This window comes from Rhinolophus hipposideros (genome assembly GCF_964194185.1).
Source record: "Rhinolophus hipposideros genome assembly, chromosome: 3".
NCBI lineage: Eukaryota > Metazoa > Chordata > Mammalia > Chiroptera > Rhinolophidae > Rhinolophus > Rhinolophus hipposideros.
In genome coordinates, this window is record NC_138049.1 from 81,830,822 (window position 1) to 81,851,422 (window position 20,601).

The 20,601-nt window shown below is 37.8% G+C and overlaps 2 protein-coding genes across 2 annotated transcripts; both read right to left on the bottom strand.

Annotated features, from left to right (window-relative positions):
* Positions 1–1,716: 1,716 nt before the first annotated feature.
* On the bottom strand, positions 1,717–9,224 carry PTP4A1 (protein tyrosine phosphatase 4A1). The gene is made up of 5 exons (XM_081044905.1): positions 8,848–9,224; positions 7,613–7,705; positions 7,169–7,299; positions 6,105–6,179; positions 1,717–5,409 (listed from the first exon to the last, which is right to left on the bottom strand). The coding sequence occupies exons 1-5, from the start codon at positions 8,950–8,952 to the stop codon at positions 5,292–5,294; spliced, it is 522 nt and encodes a 173-aa protein (XP_080901031.1). The 5' UTR covers positions 8,953–9,224; the 3' UTR covers positions 1,717–5,291.
* A 25-nt stretch (positions 9,225–9,249) lies between these two features.
* LOC308496153 (uncharacterized protein) lies at positions 9,250–13,162 on the bottom strand. Its single transcript, XM_081044906.1, has 2 exons — positions 13,029–13,162; positions 9,250–9,390 (listed from the first exon to the last, which is right to left on the bottom strand). Exons 1-2 carry the CDS (start codon positions 13,065–13,067, stop codon positions 9,295–9,297), a joined length of 135 nt encoding a protein of 44 aa, XP_080901032.1. The 5' UTR covers positions 13,068–13,162; the 3' UTR covers positions 9,250–9,294.
* Between the last annotated feature and the right edge of the window lie 7,439 nt (positions 13,163–20,601).

Here is a 20,601-nt window from a genome sequence, read left to right on the forward strand (position 1 = left end):
ATTTTTGCAAAAATGACCAACTCTGTTATCAAAAGTGTAATGGATATTGTTGTTGATTTTACCATTTCATTGGAGAAACTATACTCCATTGCCCCACAAATCAACCTTGATTCATTAAACTGAAATTTAATGAGTTGTTTCCTATTAATGTAAATTCTTCCATCGTCACTTTTAAAAAGTGTTTGTATCAGTTTGGATACTTTATAAATGGATATTGTCAGGTTTCCCCCAAGTGTGTTGTGAAGAATATTAGTGCCAATCATCTGCGAAAAAAAGGGATCCACAGTTGTACAGGTTCCTTTGCCCTCTACCGTCCTTTTGGGTGTGGCTCAAGGGGAGGGCTGAGGGGAAAGAGACCAGCAGGACTTTCGAGGGAATGGGAAATGAGACCAGGTATTTATTCCTGGGTTCTTTTGCCTCCCTCCTGCTAGATTGCCACTTGTTCACTGGCTGTCTTCCTCACGTGGTCACAGGAAGCTTCTGTGCAGCCGTCCTCCTCATTTATTGGTTCTCTCCAGTTGTTAGCTGTTTCCCTTCCTTTGCACCTTTAGGTCTGGAGATGGTAACAGTATCCTGCATCCTCCCTTGTTGGTTTCCCTCTATTAAATGTTTCTCAATTACCCACTGTGAGTGTACCGTTTCCTTTTAGGACGCTGATTTATACAATGGTTCAATATTATATTGCCTTCTTGGAAAGATTAAAAATTCACATTAGCATATTAAAGGCTCTAAATAATGTAGCAGTAAATGATGTCTAACTTTAGTGTTTGCCAAACTTACTTATTCATGGCACCATTTTTCTAAAAATATATCTTAAGAACATCCCTTAAACACATTGGGTTATAATATTCCTTACCTTAAAATGAACAAAGCCAAATTTAATGGTTTATAGTCTTGATGGCTATGGGTAATCATTACAAACATCTGTAATTGTTCCATGCTGTCAAAATTGATGACTTAAGTCCGACCAAGGTATATAAGCCTAAGGCTGTTTAGTCATAGCATTGACATGACCCAAATGGCTGTGCTTTCTGAATTCAGTTTAGTTTCATAATCCAAGTCTCTCAATGTCAGGTTGATAAGTATACTCCTATCTTACCCACGTGCTTCTCTCTGGTGCTCTGCACCTTATTTACCACCTGTCGTCTGGCAGGAAATCAAATTACCAAAACTAAAATCTAGCTTGTTATATCTAAATTAAGACTAACGTGCTTAAATAAGCACCTACGATTCCCTAATAAACAACTTTAGTGCCTAAACTTCACATCTATTTTGGTTGTTTGGAAACTTTATCCCCTTATGCTTGGTATTTCAGTCATGTGGGATGTTGCTGTGGAAATACTCTTTAAAAATAAATCCACTTTATAAACTGATGTGGTAGTTACTAATGCTGTTTATTCCTGGCTTATTAGCAAATGATAGGATTGCATTTCCTATACTAGGTGGTTATGTGACTAGTTCTGAGTTGAACAGAAGTGTTACGATTTCTTAATCAAGATCTTAATTGTGAGACACTCCAAAGCCTTTTTAATTTTTGTCACAACTAGCACTGTTCCAGAGCGGTGTGGGTACTTTGATGGACATAAAGCTTAAGTGAGAAATAAATCTAAGTTACTTTCAAGTTGGTTATTTCTGTAGGCTATCTTAGCCTATCCTGACTTAACTTCAAAAAGGTTCTTCTGCAAACATAGAAAAGGGTTCAATCTAAATAAATTTATAAAATCATTTTATTTATGAAGTTTTTAAGAAAATGAGTGTGAGTTACGTACGTGGAGCTGAACTCATATAAAACCTTTAACTGGTTACATAAAAAATGGTCAGACACAGTCATAGCTGTGTGTAGTTGAGTCACACAGGTTTAAATCCCTGGGTTCTACCACTTATAGGCCGGTCATCAAACTAGAGGCTCAAACCCCTTAAGTGATTATATAAAATTGGTGTACCTAATAATTGTCAGGTAATCAAATTATGAAAACTACCTGACAATACTTCTCTTAATAAATGGTAGCTATCATGATAGCTGTATTGCTCAATTCGTTAGTCTGGTCATATACATCAAATTATACAATGTGTAATTGTATACACAATTCATAACAATGCATAGAACTGGTTTAATTAATTGAAGGCAAATAGCATTTTCCTTCCAAGATTCTGCTTAGGCTAGTTACCCCAAAAATAATGCAGAAACATTGTGTCCAACACTTCAACATCAGTTTTTAATTTCAATTGAGATGTAAGGAGGCATATATGTGTGTATATATATATATATATGTGTATATATATATATACACACACACACACACATTCATTCAGGAATCAAGGAATATGTATAGTATAAACATGTACAGCAAACATGTATTTTTCCAAAACTGTACTTTGTGCACATGTAAATTTGTTACGTTTCCACTTCCCTTTGAAATTATACTGCCTAAAACTTCAATAGAAAGCATTCTCAATTTATGGCAAGGGCTGGGTTACTTAGTACTCATTGGTGACCAAAATCTGATATTCTCAAATGTCTAGCAAATGGTTTTATTTCTGGTTAACAGAATGGCATTTTAAAACAGACCCCCGAGACTGAAATTCTTAAGTTAGGGGACAATATCCTTTTGAAGTGCTCTGTGACCAGATGGCACTGAATGCCTAGGCTAGGATGTTTCTAGACATGCATTTGTGTGAAGGTGTGGGTATAAAACAGCACTGTCCTAGGAAAGGGGGGCATTAGGGGAATAATAAAAGAAGGTTGCAGTGTGCTGCAAAAATGGCCAATAGCACTCGTCTGTAGGTTTTTCTTTCAACTAAAAAATTTCATTTTCTCTTGTTATGCTTCAGTAATCAAATTACTTACACGTCAGCAACATGGTTCCTATAGATAAGCCTTATCAGCTAGTCATTATTTACATCGTCATATTGAAGGAAATTATCCAAAACCAAGTAACCAAATTTTAGAACCCATCTGGTAACTTCCTGTATAAAAGACCTCAACACATATTTTTACTTTAATTCTAATTAGACATAAGAAATCTCCCAGGATATATTATGGGTATTTATAATGAGTCATATTTACAAGACAAAATATTTGGATAGAAAGCAAATCTTATATTGTATACTGTACAAAACAAGGTTTATAAATTGATTTTTAGCACCATATATATAATTCAACTCTGCAAATTGTTTCAAACGGAGTATGTTTCATTAACCATGACGGCATCTCCTCTCTATAAACACAAATGCTGTTTTATGGCCTATGTGACAATAGAAATTATCATTTAGTAATCAATCACACAAATATCTTCTCAAGAGTAGGCTGTACTAAAAACAACAAAAATATAGCCAGGTTAAATAACTTAGCCCCAATCATAAAATAGCTAAGATTTAAGAACCAAGAGCCCCCAGAGGCCCCTCTTGTTCCTTTAGCCCCAGCTCTGAGTTTCAAGAATGGACTAAGTGCTAAACTGCCATGAAGAGATGGAAACAAATTCTTTACAGCACAAGGTAGAGTATAGTTTACTCAAATTTTGATTTTTTTATTCAGTTTTAACTGCTATTAAAAAAAAAAATCAGACAAGGTCATCTGATATAAGTCCCTTTTATATTAACATGAGTTATGCAAAGGAAATACTTCAGATTATGTTCAAATTAATTAAAAAACCTATAAAGGCATGTAATTATTAATTTGCAAATGAGAAAACTGAGGCTCAGAAGTTGCCCCAAACCAGTTATTAACTGGTGGAACTGGCTTCAAATCAAGGACTTCCCTTATTACACAATATATACATTGGTTCAAAATTATCTAAACCTTTAAAAAGCAAAGGTTATAATGGTAAGTACTTTAAAATATTAAAGTTCTCACGACCCTAACAAATTGTGTCTATAAGGAGCTTACTAAAATGCCAACTTCATTTTAATTCATGTTTTTTTTTAAAAAAAACACACTTCAAATGGCACTAAGCGAAATGCAATTCAATCTTAATGTTTTCTACAAAATAAGTTAACTTTAAGCAAAACAATGTCAGTGATGATAAATGCATTTCATTATTTATTTAGATGTTTAAGCTCTCGCACTAGATTTTTACAAGCTGGTGAACACTGACAAATTATTTCTCCCACAGAACTATAACCACACATTCCCAGACGGTATAAATATATGGTTGAACTAACATTAATACACATCACCATTTTATCAATTACATAATAAAACAAATTATCAAGTATCCAAATATTAAGTTACACAGCTCAAAAGGCATATAAAATATTAGATGTCTGCTCAATTCATTAGCAGAAACCCACTTTTTTTTTTTTGCAAGAGGTTGGAAACAGGAAAAAAAAAAATCACACTTCAAACAAAAATAAGTTGGTAAACAACTTCAGATTAAGTATGAAAAAAATTGCAAGAATTTTTATGATTAAGAATTGTTTTAGCTACAACAAAAGCATCTCTACCTTTTAAAAAAATATTTACTAAATTAAAGAGCGTATTCTACGTGTTCTGCACAAGACAAAGGCAACATTTTACTAAAAATACTTAATAGCCCCCCTCCCATTCTTTTTTCAGGCCCTCCCTGTAAGTTGCACCCCAAGTGCAAACATTAAAATTAACTGTAAGGCTTTTTTGTCTGGAGACATTAAAGACATGTGCTTCTGTACAATGTAGATTTTCAAAATGGAGGCTTTCCTTAACAGCACAAAATGAGATTTATAGAAAGACATTAAATAATCACTGTAAGACTTGGTATAAAAATCCAAAATAAAAATGAAAAAATACTTGTATGAATATGGGAGATGTAAACATAAAGTGAGCAGGCAAATAACTATAGATCCTACTTTCTATGTTTGAAATGACTGAAGGGATAAATCACATAAGGTCCAGAGTATTCATAGTTCCTGGGATTTTAGTTCTGTATGATACCAAAAATATACAAGTATTGTGCGGGATATTTTGGCACCTAATCTTTCTAAATTTCTTATATATGATAACATTCTGGGATGAGAATAGATTTAAAGACATAACTAAATACTGCATAATTTTGGGAAAAGTCAATTGTTACAAATGATAAGCACATTTTAAATGCTGAGCAAGAATCTTTTGCTAAGTGTCAAAACAGGTTGATCGTAACCCAAACATTGAGGCTGCATTCTGTCAAGCTTGTGGCCTGGTAAAACAGCTTTTCGATACTCCTACATATGGAAGCTTCCTTAGACTTATTCACCAAGCCAAGATTTTGGCTAAGATGCATGACAAATTAGGTCCTGTCTCAAGTTCCACTTCCAAGGCACCAGGCACCCCAGTTTTATTGAATGCAACAGTTGTTTCTATGACCATTGGAGTCTTTGAAGCGCAGCCGCATTTTAGGACGATACTTCTCCAAATACAAAAGTTGCTTGCTGTTAAAAGCTCCACGCCGCTTTCTGGAAGAAAAAAACAAAAGATGAAAGAATTAAAGCAACATTCCTCTATAATAAAGTTTACTGTGTTATAGGAAATTATCCCTTCCTCTTGTACCAATTTATCTTATTACTGCGATTTAATACAGAAATATGGACATGCATACATGTGTAAATGGAAAAAGGGTAGTAAAGTTAATTTTTCAAATCTTTTGAGTAGTTACAATAGTCAAAATTTATGAATCCATTAATATTTAGTGCAAGAAAGGACAAAACTAATTTATAGTAATAGAGGTCAGAAAGATTGCCTTTGGTGGGAGGGAAGATGACTACAAAGGCCATAAGAGTACTTCAGGGAGTGATCACAATATTCTACATTGTACTGTGTTGGTTGATTTGGCTGTTATTGTCAACTCATCTACATTTGAGACCTGTGCATTTTACCGTTTATTAACTATACCCCCAATAATAAAAATGCAAAAAAGCAACATATTCAATCAAGAATTTAAAGTGAAACAATTAAAAAAATTATTGGACTAGAATCTAATATGAACAGCTACATGGAATGCAAAAAAAGGAGGTAAAAATCTTTATTTTCTGGTTTTAATACTACCCTAAAATGATCAGATTGGCTGTTGGAAAAAAATTGCTTTCATAGCAGTGTAATTAAACTCACTGACATTCAATGACAAAAAGAAAAAAATTCATTATATACTTACTGCCTTATGAACTGCACTGCATCTTCGTATTTCATTCCACCTTCAATTAATGCTAGAGCAACAAGCACTGGAGCTCTGTTAAGAATTTTGATAAATCATTTTTTTTCCAAAATCAAATCCTGGAAAATTCAACAGTTCTAACACTCCCCAATACCGAAGTACTATTATTTACTATACTTCCTATGTAATACGTGTAGTAAAACTGTTGACTTTACATTAAAAAATGAATAAAGTACCGGTATGTTCATATCAAACTCACATTTTACCTAGAACCAAAAATGAACTATGCCCTTAACTATTACAAGTCAGTCTAGAAGTTAAAATTTGTATTATTGGAAGATAATCTTGAAAATATTTAGGAGACAGGGTACACCTTGATAAATAAAGACAACTTTTCCAGAATTCTAAGCAGTGGAAAATACTTTCCACTGAAAAAAGAAGAAAAAAAAAAGATGTTTTTAAATGTCATGAACTTCTTTTCTAAAGACCTTCTGGAAATTTTTCTTTATTTTATTTTGTTTTTCTGTATTTTGACACAGTTGTATGCTAACTTCCCCACTGATTTTCATTTTACCCTTCACCAGAATAGGACTTTTTTGACAGTGGAGGCGGAGGGCGGTGGTAGTGATTTACAAATCTGGACATGCATATTTTGGCACTATTGGGTAATGAGTTCCTATTGAAATCAGAACCTCCAGAATCAAGGACCCTTTCAAAACTATGCAATACATACTACCTTAAGAGACAATTCACAATCTTTTTCTCCAGTAAGCTTAGACAATGATTCCAATACCATGGATATAACCCAGCACACACAATTAGTTCTCCAAGTAATTTTGTCCACAGAGACAAATGTAAATCATAGCTATAGCATGTTAGTTCCAGCTGTACTGGAAATACATTATTCTATTATAATCACCTACTTTTTAATTTAGTTCATTAAGTAACCTACCAAAGCAAACTGACTCATGAAGAGATAACTGAGTCTTCCTTCACTAGAGTCAATATCAAGTTTTTACTAGAATTAAGATCATTACCATCAACTATTTAAGAAATTCTCTTACCTTCCAAGGCCTGCAACACAATGAACAGCAATGCAACAACCAGGTTCTTCACGAAACTTAATTTTTACAAGACTTAACCAGTCATCAACAATCTGACTGGATGGTGGTGCACCATCATCAAAAGGCCAATCCTAAGTCAAAAGAATATTTAAGCATTTTATATTTTATAAATACCACACTAATAATTCTAAATTTCTAACACCCAAATGTTATCAAAAACATTTTAACATTTTTAAAGATGTTTTGTGATATTGTTAACGAAATGCACAAAAATGCTGTATCTTTACAAAGATCTTTTCAGTTCAAACTTTTGCTTATTTTGAAATTAAGATACTGCATAATTTTCTAACAAATTAAAAAATTAAGCTTTTTGAAGTTAATGGTTTATTTGAATAAACTTTTGTAGCATAGTACCATAAATGCATAGAACTATTAAATACTTACAAGAACACGGATGCCTTCTTTCTCCACAAGAGTAGTGTCGTAAGTTGCTTCACATACTCTTACTATTGTGGTAACGCCATACTTCTTAAGTTCCTGGAAAAAACATACATTAAAAAATATTCAATAGTCTTTATACCATGTCACTACTGCCACCGTGTCACTTTGATCATTTCTCCTGCAGGTATTGCTGGTTAACAAAAAATCATGAAATGAATGGTATAACCTACGTATATTTAACAAGGAAGTGAAATCATGTTTTAAATAACAATATTAAAACAGCATAAAAGGGCATTAATTTCAATAAATTAGAAGTTTAAAAAAAATTCCACAACTCTTCATATACTGAAGTTGTTTAGTCATGGTAACACTGGTTTAGTTAGAAATGAAGAGGATCAGAAGCAATTCAAAGACAAAGGTAAACAGAACCAAAGGAATCATTCATAAGTAATCTGACTTTAGTCCTTATATGAACTCTTTTTCGCTCATTTGCAGTACACAGTGTGTAATTAAGAGGCTTTAAAGTATATTCAAAGACTAAAATCCCAAAAATACAGCAGGAAAAACCCACAGGAGAGATTCGTAATACGTTATTACTAAACGTATTTATGTAATAAAAAATAATAAAAAGTCATTACTTTTTATCTTCTGGAATATAAAAAGTATGTAGATTGTCAAAGTATTTCTATGCTCTGCAAAGCCTACTTGTTGTTTCTGAGCATCTGCACATATAAAATAAAATGTTTATGTGTCCAAATAAATTATTCAGCATTGTATGTAGCAAGATAGTTTTGGCTATCTAGCAAACACCAGGAAAAAGAATAACTAATTGAAAATTGGATTCTACCCATCAAATGGGGTCCAAGACGTAAACTAACTTTGGTTTATGGTATTAGGCTAAGCTTATATATGAACAATCTGTAAGTGGCAGCCTTTGTCCTATAAATTTTGTATAAGCAAGAGTGATACTGTTATATTGTCCACATATAATAAATTAAGCAAACTTTGAGGTACAAAGAACTAGATATTAACGTACAAATCCAAACTAACTCAAGTACATGTGCTTCTTGAAATGTATAAAACAAAATTACCTTTAACCTAAATACACTGATATTTGGTTTCTGAGAACTGGAACTGTAGGCACACCATCTCAGGATTTTCCAAAATATTTTGTTAGACAAAAAGCCCCACTATTAAACTGCAATCAGTTTAAGACAATGAAAAGTTTCAAACCTTACCTCTATAAATTTGTTTAAGGTCGCATTGGTTGGATTGTGTGTGATAAGAAATCTCATGTTCTTGTATGTGACTTCCACAGGAGCTGGGCGGTTCATTCGAGCCATGTTTAGTTAAAAAACACTCAATAGGGTTATGAAAGAATTTAAAAATTGAATACAGAAATGATGCAAAGAAACTTAGTCTACTTCAATATACTCCACTTGAAAATCTCAGTGCTTTGAGTATGAAGTTGGGAGTAATGGGAAATGAAATGAACCTCCTAACAAGAAGCAGCAATTCTTCGATCCAGTAATACTGAGGCAATAGAAAGGAAGTGCACTGAGGTTTACCCCATCCAGGTCAGAACTCTTGTAAAATGCTCTGCAGTTTTCAATTCAACACTTCGGTGTCCAGGTTAACCACTCTTATGGGGGCTTCTTGGTGGAGTAGTAATGAATTTCTACAGTTCACTTGTCTGCATAGAGGTCGTGCTGTGCCTGGCAGTAATCTCCACTGCCCTTCAGAAACTCCATAAATGTGTGACCAAGAACACCACAGAACTGCTGTTAAAAAAAAAAAAAAAAAAGAGAGAAAGAGAGAGAGAAAAAAGTTGTTTTCCAATTCAAAAGAAATACGTTATGCTGTTACAGTATTTAAGTATACAACTACACAACTATCTTTTCAAATTTGGGCCCAAGCCACCTTTCAACTTTTACTTCAACACCAAAATACAAGGATGATTAAACATTGAATCAGTAAGCATAAAACAAGCACTCACAAATAGATTACTTTAAATTGAAATTACTCATCTAATACAAAGATCCCTCAAAGAATACCACTGTTACATTTGATCAATATCCCTTATAGTCTTCTATTAATCAGTCCTTGAAACAGTTGGTTCTTTGCTTTACATTATTGTTATAAACTTTATGTACAGCTTTCTATGTTGAGTTCCCAACTAATAAAGTATTTTTACATTTATTACAAACTTTATGAAAACTTGGAAGCTGTCAGTCTTAGCATAATTTACTTCTCTAATGCATTCTTGAAAAAAAAACTGGTTTTCAAAATGCTTCCAAAATATACATTATCTTATCTGATCCTTAACAACCGATTAATTTATCACTCCCTTTTAACAGCTTTTCCTCATTTAAGTCTCTGGAAGTTAATCAACTTGTTATGTGAAGTATTATAAGGATGTATGTTTATAAATACAAAAAAATCCCATTTATAACTATAAAAGATATTCATAATTTCAATATTCTTGTATTTTAAAACCAAAATTTCACTCACCCAGCCTAAAACTGAATCTAATTCAAAGGGTAGAGGGAGGTGCTGTGTGGTAGACACTACCCTGCGTTTCTTTCATAGGTCTCAAAAGCAAGTTAACTACCTATCAATCAATAAATATGTAATTACATTTTAACCAAGTTTCCTTAAAGAACTAAATAAAGTTTTATGTCTACATAAAAGATTAAATGATTAATTACTGGTTATTTTCAGAATATGTACACAAAAAGCATTGATCTTAATCTTCTACCAAGTAGTTCATAAGAAACTTGTGTACTTAGGAATAAAGAGAGCACTAAGAAACATTAATAGGTTAACAAGAGCACCAAGTGCCAGCCACTGCCCCAAACACTTTATATGTATTCTCATGGGTAAATTACCAAATGAAATTTTATAAAACTTTCCATTAGGTTTCTATTCTTAAATTTAAACATATTTTAAAAGGTTTAAAATTAAATTCAAACTATCTGCTATTTTCATATTACACCTTTAAATAGAGTCCCATGCTAATTAGTTTCTAGAACTTCCCTAAATTTTGAGTAATAATCCACATGGAAATCTAGCAGAACACAGAAAACATCAAGTCAAAACCCCAGTTCACTTTTCTGTCAAAACAATGGAACTAGTCTCAGGAATCAAAAGGTCCTTCTGTAACACAACTTTCATTATTCCACATTTGTTCAAGTGAGCCCTGGGAAGTTACTTCACGTACTTGCTAGCTGGGTTTAAAAATTAGTGATTAGATTATCATGAAGGACTTCACTATTACAGTGTATAGAGACTGCAGTAACATGGAAATAATTTCAATTATATCTCACTTCAAATCCTAAATGTGACTACCTTAGAATACAAAGTGCCTTCTTGCACCTTTTCCATGACACACCTTGAATTAAAGAAATCATTTGTAAAGCTGTTAAGGGCAATGACTTATCTCAGTACTCTGATTGCCAGGTACTATCATTTTGCAATTGTAAGGGGATTTCTGAGACAGTATTTCACACCACTATTTCCATATTTAACAGCTAAAATTCCTGTTACAGCTGACTGTGGCCATATCCTATCACGTTAATTTTATCAGGAAGCAGAGAAAGCAATATAGAAATAATTCACTTAGTGAACTGGTTATTTTTACTGAGTGGAGCCACCCAGCGGCCGGGGGGTGGGGGTGAGGGACTTCTACCAAAACTGCAGTGACCAGTAACAAACATACCATCCTTCTGTTCTGCCCAAGACAAACCTTTCTCCCCTTCCCAATTTCCTTGCTACAGGAAAAACTAAGACGGGAAGTTTGGGAATGCCAAGGAACTTTCCCCTCCCAGTTGTAAATTGCACGTAGTCCCAATAATATACGCGGGGGCGGGAGAGCAATTTCTGTGCAGAAGCTTAAGACAATTTGTCAGACTGCACTGAAGGCAATTAATTTATACCACTGTTTTGTAAAACAGTTGGAGAGTCTGTCCCACATCTACCTATACTTTAGGTAACGCATCTAGAATAAAGCATGTGTAAAATGCAGCTTACTCTTGGGAATGATCTAGCTTTCTGGTTTCCAATTGATTTATTACTGCCATCAAACACAACTCATACAAAAAGGGCAACAGGAAGCATTGCCTCAGAATCTGGATCCCAATCACGTCCGCGGTTCCAGCTACAGCGCAAATAACAACTTAATACTTTTGGAATGGCAGAGACTTCCACAGGGACAGCATATAAACCTTAGAATTCTGGCTCGGGTTGCCTACTGTTGCCACAAGCCAAGCCAAGGCAACAACAACGTTACACCACGGGTTTCAGGATCGGTTCTAAATAGCACCGATTAACAGGCGCCGTCCAGGGCCCTGCCAAGATTGGCAGGGAAAATGCGCGCTGGTGCCGGCCGAGGACTCATTCGTTTCAGCGCAACAGTAGCGCTGGAAGTTTCCGAGGCCCTTTCGCGACCGTCTCGCCCCAGGGAAAGGACAAGACTCGACTTGTTCCCATTATATCCAGAGCCCAAAGTGGGGCGTGAAATCCGGAACAGCTCGAATTACCAGGTGGAGACCAGGGCGCAGGGCGGGGCGGGCAGTCGGCGACCTCGCTCCGCAGTCGCGCTCCGGGTCCCGGAGAGCGGCGCTGGGTGATCAGCCCCTCGAAGGTCCCGCCGCACACACGGGGTCCGCCCGCGGCACCCCCTCTCCGCGCCGCAATCACGGGTTCGCACCGCGCCTCCGGTCGGGCGCGGACGCCGAGGCCATTTTGTCGGAGGCGCCGGTCCCGGCCGCGGAGCCCAAAGTTGGCGGCAGCAGGCTCCTGTCCCGCGCCGGTGCCCGAGCTCCGAGAGCGCCCGGCCCGGCCCGCCGCCAGCGCCGCCTACCCCACGGCGGCCCGGGTCTCGTGGCGACCCCAGCGCCGCCGCGCCCTCCCCGTATCCGGCTCCGCAGTGACACGCGCAGCTCTCGCCCCACCCCGGCCACGTCCCCGCGCCCCCGGCAGCCGCTCGCTTTCGACCAAACAAAGGGGCCTCGGGATGTCGCAGAGCCCGCCGGGTCCCGACCGGGCGCGCCCGACCGCAGGGCCAAGGGCGGAGGCGGCGGTCACAAAGCGGCTTTTGTGCCGCCCCTCCCGGGCCGCTGCGCGGGCGCCACCTCCCCCGCCCGCCGCGCAGGCCTGGCCGCACCGCCCCCGCTGCCCCCGGCCCGGCAGCGACGAGGGGCCGGTGCCTCCGCGGCCAGCCGCTGCCCCGCAGTCCCCGGCCTCCGCCGCCACCGGCCGCTCACAGAGCCGCGGCCCGGTCCCCTCCTGCCGGGGACCCACCAGAACTAGGCCGGGGCGGCGGGGAGCAGACGCCGGGCTCTGAACAAAGGCGACAGCGGGGACGGGAGGCCGGTCGTGGAGCCCCAGCTCCCGAGGCGGCGGTACGACGGATACTCACAGGAATATGTTTACTCATTGAAGATTGTGGCCTAATCATACAGCCGGTCCGGAGGCGGCGGCGACACAGGCGGTGGCGGCGGCTGCAGGGCAGGGGGTGGAGGTGGTCGTGGCGGGGCGGCGGCGGCTTTGCAGGCGGCGGCGGGGGCACCAGACTCTACCATGCAGTGAGCGGCTCGGAGGAGAGCGCGTAGCCGAGTCGACCCGCAGTCACCAGAACCAATGCGCGCGCCGAGGCGGCCTTGCGTCACAAACCCTCCCTTTTATAGCCGGCGCGACGTGCGCATCCCTGGCCACCAATCGCGGCCGGGGCCCCCCGGGCTGGGCGCCGAGGAGCGGGGGCGGAAGTCCGCCCCCCGCGCACGTCACCGCGCGGCGGCCGCTGCCGGTGTGAACCGGTTGATGAATGGCGAAGTGCTCCTGGGCGGGGGAGGGACGTGGTTTAGAAGGGACACTGGAGGACAAAGTCTGGGGTGGGGAAGGGATGGGAACCGGAGAAGATTCCCGGTGGAGGAATGGCGCCGCACGCCCTGGTTCTTATCATTAAAACGTTACATGGGAGGCTTGAAGTTTGCCTCAAACTTAAAAGGCAACCCTGCTGGGACTGGAACCGTGTCTCAGTCCCGGCTCTGCGCGCTTCTCCCTTAAGTCATGGCCACAGTCATCTTTGCCAGCGGTTTACCTTGGCACCTGCGCCCCTACGATCGACGTCATCAAAGAACAATGTCGCATGACTGCTCTACCCGGTGACTCAACACCTTGAATGCCTCGGCCCTAGGCTCGGGCTGGGTGAATACTTGTCGCCGGGGGGGCACTTTCCAGCGGAGAGAAAATTATCTTCACAAACTTCTATTAGTCAGGGAGAGTATCTTGTGATGCAGATAAAGCCCTTTTCTGCCCACAGTCATTTTTTTTTTTTTTGGTGACGTCTCCAATGCCACATACGCTGGCAAAGGCAGTTGGCTCAATTGTGCTATTTCGAAATCACATGCATCCTTTGTAGTGCTGTTCACTTGGTGTGTTGTCGCAGATAATGAAAGGCTCGTAAAGGAAGCATTTTAAAAATTAAGACTCCGGTTTGGTCAAGGTCTGATGTAATTCTCCTGCGTCAAACCTAAAGCTTTTCTTTTTGTTCATTTTCAGTCCTGTTGTCCCACTGTCTTTACGATTTCGGCCTTTAAGAGGTAGAGCCTTATGCCAATTGTTCTGTGCTACACAAGGGCAGTTCGCGTTTATAATCTGAAAACCCTTTCCCTTCTGCTTTCTGGAAGGAGTAAACAGGACTTCTACCTGCTTTGAAGAACTTGGTTTTCTAACACTGAAGCCTTTTGTTCCTTGTTTTCACTGAGCGGTAGATTGGAGAGGGCTTTAGGGATCAAATTGTGTTCTCAGTTGTACTGCAGCTCTTAGGATTTATTAGAATTTCTATTTAGAGACTGTGCTTGCATAGTTATTCAACTTTCTGATAAACATATACACTGTAAACAAAGTAAGTGCTTTCAAAAAATAAAAAAAAGTGGGTCAGGCTTTTCCAGGAACAGAAGTCTACTCATCTTCATTTTAAAGAAATTGCTCGCGAAGGAAATTTTTTAATCCATCTAAATCAAGCTAAACCAAAGATCTTGAGAAATATATCATGTTCCTTCGCAATGAAACTATATAAGGAGTAAAGATTTTAAAATCTTAAGACCGGGAAAAAAAAAATCTTCTGGAGGTGGGGCCTTCCTAAGTAGGTCAGGAAACTCAAGTCACAAAGAAAAAGACAGATTTCATTATATAAAATTTAAAACTCCTATATGGCAAAAGACTCGACAAAGTTAAAAATGTCACACTGGGAGAAAATATTGGTGATGCAGCATAGGCAGAATGAACATAATAAAGAAAAACCTTGGCTAACATTTACAATGGTACAATTAAGAAAAACGTAGTCAGCTATTCTTACTACAAGAGTTGGTCAGCACAGTGATGCTAATTGGAATATGAAAGTTTTTCAGGTGATGACTTTTCAAAAAATGAATTTGGTGGGACAAGATTTAAATTCAGCAAATGGTTGGCAGAGCCAAAATCAGTATTAAACAGTTTTCTTGTAGAACTTGTGATAACAATTTGTGAGCCTTGTGATCCGCAGATCCTATAATTACCACAGTGGTGCTGACATGAAATATCCAGCCAGTTATGCTCAACAAGTTCTGAAAGCTGGGCTCAAACTCAAGTGGACTAATGTCTTCTGGGGGTCTTAGTCTCTCAGATGAAGTGCTGCCTTGTTCTACTTTGAAAAGGACATAGTTCAAGGATGGAAAAAACTAGAAAAAGCTTTTGCTATTAAGAGAAAGAATACACTTTTAAACAGGAAATAAATGTGGTCTTCCTGGCCAGCTCACTAAATTCTCTCAGGGTAGCCATGGGCCTGCCACTGTGGCAGCTGCCATGTTTCTATGTGTCCTGCACCACTGTGGTTCACTGTTGTACTGAGGGTGTCTGCTCTGCTCAGCCCAATAGTTCTAAACTGCTGATTCTTAGAGAACAGTCAGTAGTTCCTCCCAACATTGGTCAGGAGACTCCTGTGGTCTGAAGACTCAACGCTCTATAGATTTGCACTTGGAACATCAGCACCCATACTTATTAACAGAGGGTCTCCTGACTGAGCCAACAGACTTGCAAAAAGTCGTCCAGACATCCAAGAATGAGAAAACATGGCTCAAAGCCTGTGCTCCAGAAGGAGACCGAAGATGGAAGACTTTGCCTGCTAAACAAGCTATAAGTTACTTTCCTCAACAAAACATTGTCCTTGAGCTCCATGATAGGCAGGACTTTTCAAAATGCAAAAGCAAACAGTTGAGATAAAAAAGGTTGTAAAAGCATTATGAGGAAGATCTGTATAGAAGATGAAACACTGTGGAAGACAAATCAGCAAATCCTGAGGAAGAGAAATCCTTTCAAGGACAAGATTTAGTAAACATTGATTGATTCCATTTATACCACATATACGTGTATCAGAAAAATGGAGGGTTTCATTCCTCTCAATCTTCTCAGATTGGTTAGGGCTATGAATAGTCATTGGGGCTATGAGGAAGTCTGATTTAAAAAATACATTTAATATAGCAAGAGTATTACTATCACAATAATAGAAAGATTAAATGCAACAATGTCAACCCAGAAAAAAAAGCATTAGATTGTAAGGTATAATGATGTGTCAAGGATAGAGGCAAATACTGTCTACTAAGTGGGTTTCTGGATTCTAGTGCAGAGGGTGATTGTGAGTACATTCCCATATTTGAGAAATGGCATAAAAATTCAGGGATATAGCCATGGATTCTATAAATATTATAAATGTATTATCCTTTTGTTATTATAGAACAGCATATATCCAAAATTAATCTTGTGTGATTGTGAAAATGTTTTAAAAAATATTTAAATTTCTGTGGACATGCAATTTTCAATGTATAGATTTGTTTAAAACTAAAGCATGCTCTATATTAAGAAGTGACTTTGTTTTCTTCCCTTAAGACATTAAAGTTTTATCAAATCTGTTTTTCATGTCCGTATATTTTTGTCTATTTATTATTTATATTGAGGTATAATGGATATATAACATATTAGTTTCAGGTGTTCAATATGATGATTCAATATTTGTATATATTGAGAAATAAATCACCACACTAAGTCTAGCTAATATCCGTTCCCATATAGTCACAATATTTTTCTTGTGATGAGGATATGAAGTCTTAATAAGTTTGTTAAATAATAAAAACCAAACAGCAATGCTACATCATCATTTCTGTGGACATTTAGACATAGAAGTCTCCAATGAGAATTAAGCTTGTCAAAACAAGCCTTTCAAGGACAAAGTCCATAGGCCAATAGCTGCACTTGGGCTATTGTATTACGTACTGTCAGACATAGAAATTGTCAGACACCCACCCAGGTGGGTGCTGAAGATGTAAATATCTTTAGATGAATGAATCCTACTGGATCAGAAATAAACATTTTAGTGAGTCATCAAACCGACTCAGTAGAGGTAATATTTTCTCTGTAAAATTGATTAAGAGAGTTTTCAAAAACTTTTTATAAAACTGTCTAAGAGGGCATTCTCTTTACCTAATCTCTATGATGTCCATTTTCTGTCCCTTGACATTTTATGTCTAATTTTAATCAACTTAAATGTAAACCTGAAAATTACTTAGGTAAGTCTTCAAATCAGAGGCAAATATGTTTTCACATTAGAAAACCTGTCACTTAATATAGTGCTTACATTTGTGCAGGTTCAGTGTGCATATTATGATGTGATGGACAGATTAGTCAAAACAATACTTCCATTTGCATGTTGGAAGGAACTGTTGCCTTGGAACACTAAAAAAAGGACTTACTATGAACCTATAATAATTCATAGCATTTTTATAGCATGCCATTATTACGACTGATTATACTAGTACCTGGAGGAATCTAGTTTGAGAAAACTCTTCTTATTTTCAGTCAACTTGGAGAAATTTCTTTTGCTGTTCTGAAGTCTGAATAAAAATCCTTTGGGGATTGGAAATCGGGAGGGCCACAGTCTCTATGTAGTAGTTTAGAACATGTTGAATTATGCCACAGTCTGAAGTGAGGCAAAAATAGCTTAGGAAAGGAGAATTTAATCGGGCCACAGAAAGCGAATGGAGTATAAATAAATTTTAAAGGTTGGTTATGCATGCTATGGCAAAGCTGTCACTTGACAGGTTTAAATTACAGAGTTGGCATTTAGGCTGTAGATTATCCAGACAGCCACTGACCTAAGTAGCATTACTGGGGTAAGCCTTACATAAAGAGAAATGTTCTTGAATGGTTGCTGGAAAACACAATAACATTTATTTAACAAAAAAGCTACAGTAGTCATGCTTTTCCCCTACTCTAACATAATTGTGTTTAACTGGGCAGGTTCAACAAACATTGCTATTTTTACTGTAGTATTTCTATAACTCATTTCATTATTGGAAAATACTGAGTAAGAGACAATTAGTACAGAAGTATTTCAAAATTTCTTCTATTCAAAAAGACTTGTCATATCATGTGTTTCTTAAATCCTCAGACATATTAATACACATAGTAGATACTCAAACCTATGTTTGTTTGGATATGATCAGGTTACTTTCTCACCTAAAATCCTTTGGGGGCACCCCATTACTCATTCTCCTCAGTTTTCTTCTCAGGCTCCTTTTATTAATAGTATCTCAATCCCTTTAATGAGCGTGTTTACTGGAGTTTTGTCTTAGGGCTTCCTGGCCCCTCTCTGCCTGCTCCATGGTGTTTTCACCTGCTCCATAGTTTTGGCTGTGGACCTTTCCGCTCTCCTCAACACTGATTTGTTAAATGCCTAGTATAATCCAGGCACTCTGCTATTTCATGATGAACAACAAACATTTTTTTCTGCCTCCAGGGGAATTTACGTACAGGTGAGGAGAAACAAGTAACTAAGCAAAGAATATAAGTTGTGATGTGTGCTGTAAAGGAGGTAAATAGAATATGTAGCTGGTGTAACTTACTTTAGACAGGTAAATCAGAGGTGGTGTGTCCCAGGAGACCCAGACCTAAATGATGAGGATGAATCATAGAAGGGGAGGAGGAGAGATTCTTGGTGGAGGAAATACCAGTACAAATACCCAAGGTGGGAAGAGTTCAGTGGAGCTCACGGAGATGAAAGACCCGAGCATAATAAAAACAGGAAAGAAAGGCAGGAGCATAATAAAAACAGGAAAGAAAGGCAGGAGTCATCCTGGAGATCCAGCAGGGCCTAGATCAGGTAGGCCATGGTAAGAATTTGGAGTTTAAGGACAATGAACAACAGCTACATAACAGGAAATATGTTCTAAGAAAATGATTTTTTCCTATCTGTGGAGAATGGTTTGGAGGGAGCTCGAGAATGAAATTGGAGTGAGAGAGTGAATGACTTGAGGTTTCCTACCTTGTTAGATAGAGGACAATGCTGGTGTTGACTATGAGGAGGACAATGAGAATGGAGAAAAGCGCACAGATCAGAGACTTGGAAATAGAACTGAAAGACTTGAATCACAACATGCTCTGCAGTTTCCCAAAGCTGTTGTCAACATCCAAACAAAGATATAAGGCCACTATATAAGCCTATTTTGTGCTATGGGGATATAACTCTCCATATTTTTACATGACCATTTTCATTAGCAATATGTTTGTAAGAAATAACCGGAAGCATAAAAGAAATAAAGATACTCCATATACACTTGGAGAAAGGCACTATTTCTGAGGATTTTAGGAATATGGAGTGGGAACTTCTAAAAATTGTATATTTAAGTTTTCATAGAACAATCAAACTCCTGATAGGTGACTATAATAGTAAAAAACACTAAAATGTACTGTGCTCTAATTGTTTTCATAAATGTGCTAAATATATATTTGCATTTTTTCTTGCACTTGTTAGAAAAATCAAACGCTGAAATATAAATTGGTTTAAAAAATCAACACACAGTGGGTGATATCACTTGAGATATCTACATAATGAAACATCTACAAAATGGCATATTTTTTAGATGTTAAAGTATCCTTTAGTGACTTTAACATGGAGAAAATGCTTTCTACTCAGTAATGTTAAATGAAAAAAAACAGCATACAAATTATGATTTATATAATCACAACTATGTAAAAATAAAAGTAAAAAATAGAAAGAAATAAACTAAAATGTTAAAAGTGTTAAAACTGACATTTAAGTGTCATGATAATGCCCAATTGTGGGTATCATTGGGTGATGAATAATTTTTTTCTTCATAAATATCTATATTTTCTAATTTCTTTTAAAAATGCTGCTTAGTTTGGGGATATCAAATGAATGCTTAAAGGAATTTAATCATATTTAATATTCTCAATACGTATTTTCAGAATTTCAGAGGATATTTTTAGAAAATGAGTGTCTGGAATGTTATTTACATGCAAGTAATTTGAAACATTTAAATGTATGATGACTATTCAGAAGTAGCAGAAGGGGTATTTGTGTGGCATTTAGAATTTGTCCAAGAAGAGGTTGTTCTGATAGGTTTGTAGCCTTTCTGTAATCTCTGCAGCAGAGATGGAGGCACCAGGTTATCCTAACCTGACTCCAGCTGTCTAGACATCACAACCATTCTTATTCTGAGTCCATCCATGTTCCCAGAGAATTAATCCCATTATCATTTGCTTTCAATGCAGATTTATTTGCCATCAGACGTGGAAATGTAATGCCCAACCAATGTGAAGCTTCCTGAAAACTTGAAATAAAAGAAAATATGGTTGCCTTCAGATAATTAAACCAGAAATTCTGCCACAATAAAAGTGTTTATTTACCATATCTGTGTCTATAAACCAAAAGATTGCCTAATTGACTAACCTTTGGAAACATCTAAAACTTGAGTCAAGGTGACTTGTGTGTAATCTAAGGGAAGTTACACGGGGATGTGATTGTAAACTGAAACAGAATCAATTTTATTGTATCTATCCGGAAGAAGATGGTGAGAACAGAAGGAAGTTGATGACCGGGTACATAGAAGAGTAAAGCTGAAAGATTTGAAGGTTGTCAGTGTTTATCCAGCATTGTC

Coding starts and splice junctions, on each gene's coding strand:
- PTP4A1 (XM_081044905.1), bottom strand. CDS start 8,952: ATGGCTCGAATGAACCGCCCAGCTCCTGTGGAAGTCACATACAAGAAC. Junction 7,300..7,612: donor AAGAAGGCATCCGTGTTCTT/GTAAGTATTTAA, acceptor CTTTTGACTTAG/GATTGGCCTTTTGATGATGG. Junction 6,180..7,168: donor TGTGTTGCAGGCCTTGGAAG/GTAAGAGAATTT, acceptor AATTCTTAACAG/AGCTCCAGTGCTTGTTGCTC.
- LOC308496153 (XM_081044906.1), bottom strand. CDS start 13,067: ATGATTAGGCCACAATCTTCAATGAGTAAACATATTCCT. Junction 9,391..13,028: donor CAATGAGTAAACATATTCCT/GTGAGTATCCGT, acceptor TTTTTTTAACAG/CAGTTCTGTGGTGTTCTTGG.